This window comes from Micropterus salmoides, unplaced genomic scaffold (genome assembly GCF_014851395.1).
Source record: "Micropterus salmoides isolate LMB-PRFRI ecotype aquatic unplaced genomic scaffold, ASM1485139v1 Ms_hic_scaffold_1, whole genome shotgun sequence".
Lineage (NCBI taxonomy): Eukaryota > Metazoa > Chordata > Actinopteri > Centrarchiformes > Centrarchidae > Micropterus > Micropterus salmoides.
This window is the reverse complement of record NW_024040040.1, coordinates 14695318-14707554: the sequence shown is the minus strand read 5'-3', so window position 1 is coordinate 14707554 and position 12237 is coordinate 14695318. Positions and strand designations below refer to the sequence as shown.

Below are 12237 nucleotides of genomic sequence, written 5' to 3'. Positions count from 1 at the left end.
ATGAATCTTTGGGCTTTTAGTTTTATCCTTGTGAGCCAAGGGGAAGTACAAAAGGAAAGTTTATGGGTGCATTAAAAACCGTAACCACAATACCATGACCATTTCTATAATAATGCTGAATATTAGGTCACATATTTACAGACCTACCCTGACTGGTGGCGTAGAGGTCCGCTGACGGAAGAGGTGGAGAGGAGGAGGGATTAGAGGAAGAGGAGGATGAGGACAAAGATGGGTTGTCAGCGAGGAAGGAGAGGGGGGAGAGGCAGGGAGAGAAGGAGCCCAACACCAGGACAAAACACACGGCCATCATCTGCAAAGAGAGAGAGGAAGAAAACATGTTAATAAATAATCTTAAAAGGAAAGGCGTACAGTTCAGGAGATAACATGAAGAAACATAACATGAATGAATAGCTAAAGGTAATTATTTTAGAATTATTTACAGATGTTTGCAAATACATAAGACCTTTCACGTAATTGAGTGCTTTTATGGTATCTAAGATAAGATAATAAGATCCACATATAACAAAAATGTCAAACTTTACTGTTTCTTTAATTTATAGAAAGGCAAAACTGTCCACAGTTGTCACCACATGTTTACAATATACATGTATACAGCTTGAACTATAGCTTAATAGGACTATTATGCATTTCCAGGGACCAGAAGAAAAGTATTTACGATTTGAAATGAAAAACAAAACAATTTCTTGAATTTAATCCCAACTCAACAAGCAGCAAGCCACCGGTCAGCCAGTCATTACAAACATATGTTGTGCAGCAAAACGTTGCTCCAAACCACCAGAACTTCAATAAAAATGTGGAAAAATAAGTTTCCAAACACAAAATATTTCAGAATGAATTTTAGGGATATTGTGTATAGAATAATTTTTTTAAATGGACACTTTCACAGAGCTTCAATGGAAGAGCTGGAACAAGATGATACAGAATATACGTACATTAGATTCATTTTACAACCTTAAAACAACTTAAGGGGAAACAAAGAGGTTAGAGTCTAATTAAATAGATTCTCTTGAATGTAACATTTGATTATACACTGTCCAGCTGTAAATAAACTCACTTTAATGACACAAATATCAGAATGTATGTGCATGAAGAGCTTCATAATAACAACAATATTTACCATGAGGCATGTCCCTGTTTGAGTTGAGGCCATTTTACAAGAGCGGGGGACAACTTTCCCTGAAACCAGTGACTGAAGCTTCTGGAGCTGCTGTAGGAGAGACCTAAAGAGAGAGAAACAGAAAGAAAAGAGAGGATGCAGGGGTATTTTGATATTGTCTTACAGCTGGTCAAGGTTAGGATTAGAACCTTTGTTGGAGTTTGAGTCTAATGATTTGTGCAGAGCCTGAGAGGTTAAACTCAGGGCAGGAAAACCCCCATGAATGGACATGTTTGTGTCCACAGCGTCTTCATTCCCACATCTTGTATGGTTCTCAGTATTTGGTTGATTGTACATTAAAGTAAACTTTATCCACCTGATTTCCTGTTGCCTGTTTGTCAGGTAGCCATAGTACATAAAGAGTAGAGTTGGGTAGAAAAAAACAGTAAAACCACTATAAAACAGTATATTAATGGGATCTGGAGAGCAGGGTTGTGATGGTATGAGCTGTCAGTGGCTGTGAGGACACACTCTGACCACTTAGTGGAGACAGAGAGACGGTTACTGCTGAACACACTGTGAACCAGCCCCCCAGCGAGTTAGTAATTTAATAAGTTAGAAACCAAACCAGACAATAAAACTGGTCAATCTGTCAGTCAGATGCTCATGGTGGGATATACTAAGCAGTGAGTCGGCCTGTTGGTACATCTAATGTTTCCATGCTGAAGTCTGTGACATGCACCAGATTGTACGATTAAACTGCGAGTTGCCAGCTGTAATAAACTTATATGGGATGATACTGACCAGCATCCCTCACACAGGACTTTGATATAAAACCACAGTGATGTACTGCTAAAGTTATTGCTGATTTAAATACACAGTTCTTCCAAATGACATGCTGGTTGACATATTGGGAGCTTGTACATGCACTGCACACATAAGAGGCGAAGTTATTATCAATGTTCTGATCTGACTCATAAACAAATATGGAAAGTCCATGTTTGAGCATCTGGCTACATTGTACAGCTAATAAACCAGTAGCACTAACCCACTTGTGTGTGAGTGTTCATGCAGTGAAGACAAACCACTGCATGGAGAACAAAATGACCACTAATAACTGCATTTGGGACATTTTTAGGAACTAGCAGCTTAAATTTAGTCAAGTTGGGTTTTTTTGACCTGCACATACTCTGGACTTTATGTGAGAGTGAGCGTGCTGACTCATGTTCCCCAGATTGTGCCAACTCATTGTTCCTCTGTGTGGTGGTTTAACATATTCATCAGTGTGTGTGTGTGTGTGTGTTGTGGGAAGGGAGGGGGTTGCCTTCCATGATGAAAGCTACTGTTAACTCGCAGCTTTAATGACAGGCTGAGGCTGCCACAGACAGACAGACGTAGAGACAGACCCCCCCACTACCACCATCCATCAGCCCTATACCCCACATTACCTACCCACCCACTCCAGGATAATAGCAGATTGGTTTCATATTGTTATAATAACAGAGGAGACAAACGGAGCTGGGTGAGGCAGACAAATTTCTTTTCAGACTCCTATAATTGTCTCAGTGTAACACCCTGCATATAAACTGCAGACTAAAGTTTTTTACATACAGAGCATAAATACTAGTATGTATAACCTACAGTGGAGTGCTTTAGCCTTTGAAGACTACATGACTGCAGCTGAGTCCAACTTTTCCTTCCTGCAGTTATAATAACTGTTATTTATTTGTCCAAGAAAGATTAAAGAAAAATGAGCGTCAGTTTCTCCGGCCCTGCTGCTACACAGATCATTCAACTCCCGGCTTATCAAGCTACATTCTTTGCCATCTTGTTGCTGTTTTTGGTGATGATAATCCAAACATCATTACGAGAATGTTGAGTCTGCGTGATTAGTGTTCGGAGCCAGCGCACAACAGCTTTAGTCTGTTCAGAGACACAACAGCAAGAAGACACTAATGTCAGCCAGTGTGTGTGTGTGTCTGTGTGTGTGCGAGGCTTACCTGTTGGCGGTCTCCAGGTTTTCTACTTTTCTCCACAGGTCGCTGTTTTCTGACGTGTAGCCCTCCACCCTGATAACATACAGACACAGACACAGACACACACACACACACACACACACACACACACAGAGATGGACACACAACTTGAGCTCTGATTTCATCATTTTCTTCCTTTGAGGAAGCAAACATACACAGTGACGGAACAGACCAGTGTGAGGCTTCACTGCAGGTCCATAGCTCCATTTATCAAGGCTGAATTAGCAACGGCGCAAAGTGGGCAACTGCCACAGGGTCCCAGACCTCCAAGCGTCCCAAAAGCCTACACTTCACTGTGTCACTTAGTTACACATAATTTGATTAATTCGAGTTTTTTTAATGGAAATTTGTACCACTCAAGTATAATATGAACCAAGGCAGTGCCTTCTTTACAGTTTATATTGTGCTTTCATGGTATATTTCCCTTTGTAAATGTGTTTTATAAAGTGACACATAAAACCTGGGCCAGGTAAGATTATTCCAGCGTTTGAGCACTGGTTGGTTTATGGGTCTGTAGGCATTGAATGAAGCTGCCATGTGTAGTCTGCTGTGTGCTCTGGACTTAACTGGACCTCGGATGCGACAGGTTGGGCCCAAAAACATTTGTTGGTGGCTCAACAGGTTAATCTCACTCTATTATACACCATCAAACTGTCAAGCTAAGTTTGTGGTTGGTGACACACATTGTAAAGTACTTACTGGTATTTTTTAGTAATGGATACACAACTATTACTCTTTTTTAGCTAATATGAGTCATATTTAATGCTTTCCATGCTCTGCATAAACCAATATGTGAAATGTATACCCTTGGATGGAGTGGATATACAACATGCATGATACATCATGTTTATTGAATTAACAATCGTACAACCATGATGGCGATACTTATTTCAGTGAAGATTGTAGTGGACGAATACTTTAATTATTTAGAAAATGTGATGCCATCTTTTGGCACACTATCTTTTATTAAACTAACTTTATTTAACTGAAACATATATGACATTTTAAGTTCATTTTCACATTTAAATTCTCCTATAGATAAGATTGCACATAACTCAAAAATGGATTTGCGCCATGAAAGATGTTCTCCTTCCAACTCCCCCTCATCCCACTGTTTCTTTTTTCTCCCTGTCATCAACTGCTAATCCTATTGATCTCTATTATCAACTAAACCTCTCCTTAATCTTGTACTCTTGTTGCTCATAATCCTCCTGATCTCCTCTTATGTTCGGTGTGAATACGGCTCATTCATACACATCCCTTTTTTGCAAGTTGTCCTGCTGTTTTCTTTCTGAGGGTTCCTCCAATAATCCTGTCCTCACGTCCCCCCCAAAAAAACATAAACACAAAGAGGATATAAAGAGCACAAGAGAGCACACCACTTTCTCTGCTCTAATGGGATTAACAGGGTTACCACCTGTATGAACCTCTTTGGGGACTAATAAACTGACTGCACCAGTTTACTTTTTGCTATGAAAGCGACATCAAAGCCAGCCCACATTTTCCCTCTCTCTTTCACTCCCCCTGTCAGGGAATCTGACCCATGTGTTCAGCAGGTTATTGGAGTCCTGCCATATCAAGGAATGGCCAGGATAGCAAAGGAAAGAAGAGAGGAAGGAGTTTCTGTTAACTTATGATGATGAAATCCATTCTGTAAGTATTACGTGTTCATCTGGGCATTTCTACCTGACCCCACAAGGACCTGTGACTCTGCTGGCGTTCGCTGGTTTGCTGCCTACAATTTAATTCCCTTCAGAGCTTGTGTATCTGTTACTACACTCAGCTTAAAAAGCAGCTGGGAAAACCTCTAAATACAAAACCGGCCTCTTAACTAAACTTCAACTGCCAAGTTCACTTCAGCGTTACACAACTCTCTCTTTTTTATCAGTCGCATTTTTATGTTTTTTTCTGTGCCAGTGGTGCACATAAAGAACACACAATTATGTGTAAGAAAAGCCTATGGTTAGATTCAACTCGCCAGCCATCATGACTGCCTTCTGGACCAAATGCACCACTTTAAATACATTGTTAGACGGCTCAGAAAACTTGAAGAGAAAGGTATTCATTCATTGCATTAACATTACTATGTAACCAGCTTTTGGACTTGCATGGAAATGGTTGAAGTACAACACTTATTCTGTTATTTTGTTCTGATTCAGTGCATGCATAATGAGGCTTTAACACATTGTTGGTTTTGGTCTTTTCATGAGATTTTGTGACAGAAACATCAGCAAACGTCTGTCACTATGCCACTAACAGCAGGGTAAAGTCAGAGGTTGAGATTTGTGGAATCTTTCCAATAACATCTAGAATTTGAATCAATTCAGTTTTGGATTAATTAGAGATCAATTAATCAACCGTTGTGTGTGTCTTCAAGTGTTCTGAATCATCTGGAAATCTGACAGCTCTGGTTATAGTTATGTCCACTGATATACTGTAGGATGGTTACTTTGATACCGTTTGATGGGACTATAATGAGGGGGGAAAAAAGGGTTTGGAAAATGCAAAAAGACAGGCAGATACAAAGGTAAACCAAAATGAGTGGAAAAGGACTGAAAAAATGGGGACATTTTTCCAAGCCTTACTTTTTCTCCAGACATTCCACATATTCCTTCTTCTTCCTCCGACTCTCCTGAGCCGAGATCTGGGTAAAAAAACAGAAAAATATCAGCAGGTTACTCGTTTACGTTTAAATAGTGATTTTACAAACTTTTCTCAGGGTTGGGTACTGAAATAAATGTGCTCAGATGGAGCTTATTTGCAGCCTTCGTACATGTTTTGAATCCTGTTTGTTCATCAATATTAATATTTCTGTTTCATCATCGATTTGATTTCATGAGCTTATAGATGCCAGAAAAATGCCACCACTAAACTGATTATTTCAGCTCTGCTTCTCTCTCAGAATAGGGTCTAAGTCACCGATTCAGTAAATAGCTGATATTTTTTGGTAAATCAGATGAGCGTTCTTACCTTATTTTTAATCTTCCGTCGGACTCTCTTCAGTGCCTTTTCTTCACTCTTAGTGAGAGGAAGTTTGTTAGGTACCGGGTAACCCTCTGCAACCAGGGTCCTCTTCTCTTCTTCTGTCAGCAAGAGGGGTCCTGAACCCTGGAGCTTCTGCACCATGAAACACACACTGCATCAGTATGTTTACAACCATTATAAACTATTTATGTTAAAATAAACCCCGCAGACAACTGACTCATCAGCTTTTCCTTTGAACAAGCTTCTACATAAAGAGATGTACTAATTCACTAAATTCTCCAGAGGTTCAGTGTGTGATTACTCACGTTGGCGTGCTTTCAAACTCACTGGAGAAAAGAGATTACAGAGAAAAATAGTGGACCTGATGCTTTCACAGAGTCAGCTGTTTGAGTTTGCTGTAAACACCTGACATTGTAATAATCTGTAAAGAAAACAGCAAATTCTCAAACATCCTTCTTTCTTCACTCATGTTGAACAGTGCTGTTACTGACATCAGTACAAATGTGATTCATTTGTTCAGAGAAAAGCTGATGAATCAGACAGACATTGGCCAGACACTGAATTTATTGAATTTAATTATAGGCCCCATTAGTCAGCAAATTATCGGACTAATTTGACCCCACGATGACAGCTGGTTCACACACAAACACAAGTTCCCCACTATACATTGGCAGTTAGGACAAAATTAATTATCTACATTTACAAGTAAACAAAGGAAATTAACACACTACTGTACACAATTTCATAAACGTCTATGATAATGTATAATCTGTAGCTATTATATATTTAACACATTATCATATCCTTATACTAAAAACAATACTCCCACTAATACCTCAACCTGGATTTCAAGCTTAATATGTTAATGGGACTTTTTTTTACATTCGCCCAAATCAGAAGTGGAATTAGAAATAGGGGCTTCAGGACCGTAATATTCTCACTTCACCCCTTAGACGAACAGGTTGGTTTGGGCTGAACATGCATTATATTAGGTTAACTGTACTATATACGATACGTTTAACTTTATTTTATAATGCAGAATAAAGTGAAGGTGAAAAAAATGACTTTTTAGTCTTACTAGCTACTATAAAATTAAGCGTTTGTGCAGAGACCTGATTGTTATTCTCTCCATATGGCAAAATGCACCTTTGTAATGTATGGCGCACACAAAAGGCATGTTTTTGACTATTTTGGTGCAACTATTTGATTGTTTTATAATAAATCTCACAAGAAAATTAAACAAAATATAAACTGGGGGCATGAACAATTAAAGACCATCCCTTGCTGAGCCTAGATTCAAATAATTTCTTGACCATAGACACAATTTGTTGTAAAACTAAAATGAACAAATGAAAATGTTGCATGCCATAAGTTCATTCAGCCACTTGTATTGTCAATATGGATACAAAAAAGAAAAAAGAGGGGGGGCAGACCGATGTGAGTGGTGTCCTTTTACTCACATGTGGGGCAGTGAGGAGAGGTGAAGAAGAGATGGCTGAGGAAGAGGAGGAGGAGGAAGAGGAGGAGGCCCGGCCTCCTGGCCTCTGTTGTGTTTGAGGGGAAGACGGAAGCAGAGGGAGGTGCGGGGAGGAGGGAGGGAGGGAGCCGTCACTGTCGCCGTGGTTACTACTGGGAGGGGTGGGCGGCAGCTGGAGAGCATCGTCTACAGTAGAGGAGTGTTGAATGAAACAACCTGCTACACATGAGATGCTGAAAAAACAGGTCCACTAAAACCTGATTCATTCTGAAATCTAAAACATTGTATTTGTCTAGTTCTTTGTTGTGATTATTGGTGTAAAGATAAAGAGATGCAGATATAAAGCTGGACCTTCTGAAGGCTGTTTCTGCAGCTCCCAGGCTAAGTGAATAGTGCTCCACACAACCTTTATAAGTTAAATAGTTTGTTTTAGTTTAAGTTTAGTTAGGTCGGACGTATTTTGTCAAGACTTAAGACAGCTGCGCATGGGAACATGTTCAGGGGAACAACATCCCACAAAATGACTTATTTTGAGCCTGAGGTTTGGTTTTATTTGACCTGGGCTTGCAACAATGGTATTATTTTAGGTGGAAAAGGGTGCTGATGTGTGTGTGTGTGTGTGTGTGTGTGTGTGTGTGTGTGTGTGTGTGTGTGTGTGTGTGTGTGTACCGCTGGGCAGGCCGAGGTACTGTCCAATCTCTCTGGGTTCATCTTTTATGGCCACTGGCTTCACACTGTCTTGACTGCGCTCCTACAGAAACAGATAAACAACAACAATGCTGAAGAACATTGCTTTCGAACTGATCGGTTAACATCAACAACAACGCAACGTGCGGTGTTTCACTGTTGAGACACAGGCCTGACGGATGCTAACCGTGTGTTTCCATGGCGATCCTCTGTGTGGGGGGGCAGGGCTTAATATGAGAGGCGGGCCTTCAAGAGGCTGAGGATCTAACCTTTGAACCACATCAGGCTCCTCCTGTTTCACCAAGATGGCCGAAAGGTCCTGGCTGAAGTTCCATTCAAATTCTAAGGGAAAGACAAAACACCATAAAATCAACATTAAATTAACAAAGAAAGTGTGCAATTTGAGAGATCAGCGTCCCCTTACTAGCTTTTTCCGCACCTTTCAACTATATCACACACATAATCTGATGAAGATGGTGTGATGCAAAGCTAGTAAGTGGACCATGAGTTTTTAAATGACTACTAACTACTATTTCCAAAATTAGATAGAAACATATGAATGAAAATGGTGAAATAAATTAATGAATCACACACCTTAATTCCAGCCTAGAAAGCTCATTTCCCTTTTCAAAAAGCAGAATGAACTTACATTTTCTGAGCAACTAACATAAACCTTACTATATTTCGCTTCAGGGAGTCTTTGCGGTAGGTCTTCCAATGGGAAGTAACTGGTAGCTTATAAATCACACTTTCAAAGAGCTTCCCCAAAACATTTGAGCACTTCCTGACAAAGCTGGTTATTACAGACTGCTGGACGATGTCGCTCTGGCAACTGTGGTGCATAATTTGTCTCTACCCTGAAATAAAAGATGGGCTGAACCAGCCACTCATCTTTAGTATCCTTTCTGAGACAAGAAACAGTTGCTGCCTTTAAACACTGTCGAAAATATGCATAATTGAGTGACCCAACAATGAGGTCTGACTACAATTTCAAAGGAGGTTCACTAAAACACAGTGAGCATCTCACAGGTACTCCACTGTTTAGTCTACTGTGAGCTGCAGGAAGTATTTTTAGGGACATAAGTGCCACTGCAGGGCTGCAGGAGAGTTAGTCACTACCAATCCTGGTATATTTGGTGTCCTAGTGGGCAAGATGATGAAGAGGCTCCTGTCCTCCCTGCCAGCACTGGCCAACCTCCTGAAATGACCTCTGACATGGTTGTTGATGATGGGGAAAACATCGTCACGGTTCATGACTCAAATGTTGGGCAAATATCATAATCGCCGATCACCGATCGCCGTGCTGTTCAGATTACACAACTTGCTGTCTTGTGACGGGAGTCTTGAAGTCGTTGTGGTGTTCACACTACGTGACTGATAGTAGACAGGGGGTCACACACTACCCGAGCGGACAAAACCACAAGAAAACACACGTGAAATTCTATTCAATTCAATTTTATTTATATAGCGCCAAATCACAACAACAGTTATCTAACAGTGCTTTTCATAAAAGAGCAGGTCTAGACCGTACTCTGTGATGTTATTTACAGAAACCCAACAGTTCCCACCAAGAGCAAGCACTAGGCGACAGAGGCAAGGAAAAACTTCCTTTTAAGAGGCAGAAACCTCGAGCAGAACCATGGCTCAGGGTGGGCGGCCATCTGCCTCGACCGGTTGGGGGTGAAGGAGGAGAGAGAGAGAGAGAGAGAGAGAGAGAGAGAGAGAGAGAGAGAGAGAGAGAGAGAGAGAGAGAGAGAGATGGAAGGAGAGAGAGGGGAGGGAGGCAGCCTACATAATATACACACAGCGGTACAGACAGTAAAGGTGATGTTGCTATAGACTAAATGAAAAATGGTACAGATATTTATAGTAGTGTTAATGACAATAATGGTAATGTTAATGATTATAATAACAATAGGACTAGTAACAATAGTTGTTATTAAAATGTGAAACAGGAAATGATGCAAACTGTTATTATAAAGATAGCAATTATAAAGCCAAACAATATGGGTGAAATAATGGATTAGCAGACGCAACAGGGATTGTCTGAGCTACAGAGAGCACTGGAGGTGAGTAAATAGTGTTTTGCAATGAAAGATTAGCTGCCTGTTCTGCCAGCTGCCTGCTCTCATTGGCTGGATGTGGATGTAAAGAAGGGCTCCTCCAGAGATTTGGCATGCTAGATATCTAGCTGGCGTCTGCGATGTGTCAGTGATGTGTCGGGGAGTCGTTTTGATGCATCATTGAGTAGTTCACACATAATGACTGATTTACCCCTGATCACAGCCCAACGGTCGCTGAGCAAATCGGGCTTAAAATCATGTAGTGTGAAGTAGGCGTTCAACTTTGATCTTTTCAATCTGTGGCTTGAAAAGGAGCATTTGATTATCTTTACAAATGAAGATCAGTTCACTCATCATGTACAAGTACTACATGGGAAGTACTTCTACATTTAGGTAGAAGTACAACAAATATCAGATTGGTTTTGAGACGTTTAATTTATGACAGAATACCTGCATTACAAACTGGGGGATCAGAGTTTGAAAAGTGTGGAAGTTTTCCAGACAGGAAGAGTCTGATGAAAAATTAAACTGAGTTGCATTACAGGAACTGTTGTTTTTAGCTTGACCCACACACCAAAATATGGTATAGTAAAATATGGTATATAACTCAGCCTCTGCTGCATCAATTTTAACCACCCTTGTTTTATTAATCTGTCTCTTGCAAGTCCCACGTGTGTCTTTTATACACATCTTTTGTTCAAAATAAGGTTCTGTTTGTTTGGACAGCACTTGTCCACACAGAGTTTTTAATGATAGACCTACTGATGGGTCTACCAGAGTTGAAGGATAACTATGTATGAAACAATTAAGGTCCTTTTAAAAGGTGAGGAGATAGGCACCGTTCCAAGGGAGCCTGATTAGGCAAAAGTATGCCCAACAATCTATAAGAATATCTTTTTAGCTTCACGTTTAACTTTAAATTGAAGAGTGAAACCATGTTCTGGGCCGTGACATAACTTTTTAAAGGCAAAGAGTAATAAAAATGTATGTGATGTTTAATTGAGTCAGCATTGTTTTTTCATTTTAGAATAAGACATATACACCAGGACATACCCTTTGATGTTTGTCACAACACACACTTACAACCAAAAGTCTCCCATGGTGTATGGAAAGAGAGCAGTAGCTGTTTAACAAGACCAGGGCTGCTGCTGCTGCTGCGCGTGTGTGTGTGTGTGTGTGTGTGTGTGTGTGTGTGTGTGTGTGTGTGTGTGTGTGTGTGTGTGTGTGTGTGTGTGTGTGTGTGTGTGTTAGGAGTGAACGTCATTTTAATCACCTCCTGGTTTCCTAGCAACATTCTGCTGGTAAAATGCTCTGAAGTTTACAAGCTGCGTGAGCTGGGGGGAAGCAGAGGGAGGGGGAGGTCCGTGCCCATCAGAGAGCTGGTAGCTTATCTCGTTATTCTGTCCATCACAGCAGCGGGGATCAGCACAGAGAGAGTCCATCCTAAAAACAAATCCCTGTGGCTTCTTTCTGCTGTCAACCTAAAGGCAGTTGCTGCAAACTCAAAACTGCAATCTGCGGCGTCAGTAACAGGAATACTAAACACTGACCTCAAGATTGTCAGAAAATAACTGTTTGGGGGTTTACCAGAAAAGTCATGAGCCAATGAAGCTTGTCTTGATTTCAGTCCAATTCAGATTTTGGTTTATTTTTACTGAATAGCAAGACCAATATGGACACAAATATGACAGGTGGTCAACATTAGGACATTATGAAGTAATTTTGGCACTAGAGGCTTTCCTGACCTGCGTGTCTAATTGTGGTGTATGTTACAGCTCAGATCCTGGATCAGTATAACGGGTATAACGTGATTCTGGCACTCTATTCAGTGATTGTTGGAGTGCAAATGAGCCAATAACAATTCCAAAGCAG

At 40.6% G+C, this 12237-nt stretch overlaps 1 protein-coding gene across 2 annotated transcripts in view; it reads right to left on the bottom strand.

Moving 5' to 3' along the window:
* Window positions 1–12237, bottom strand: part of creb3l1 (cAMP responsive element binding protein 3-like 1) — a 35945-nt gene that overhangs the window by 4185 nt on the left and 19523 nt on the right. For both annotated transcript variants that reach the window (XM_038719432.1, XM_038719430.1), the window contains exons 4-11: window positions 8490–8644; window positions 8285–8366; window positions 7599–7801; window positions 6124–6270; window positions 5739–5797; window positions 3118–3186; window positions 1139–1241; window positions 148–310 (exon numbers count right to left, since the gene is read on the bottom strand). In XM_038719432.1, coding sequence (XP_038575360.1) covers window positions 148–310; window positions 1139–1241; window positions 3118–3186; window positions 5739–5797; window positions 6124–6270; window positions 7599–7801; window positions 8285–8366; window positions 8490–8644 — 981 coding nt within the window. The remainder of the gene's footprint in view (window positions 1–147; window positions 311–1138; window positions 1242–3117; window positions 3187–5738; window positions 5798–6123; window positions 6271–7598; window positions 7802–8284; window positions 8367–8489; window positions 8645–12237) is intronic.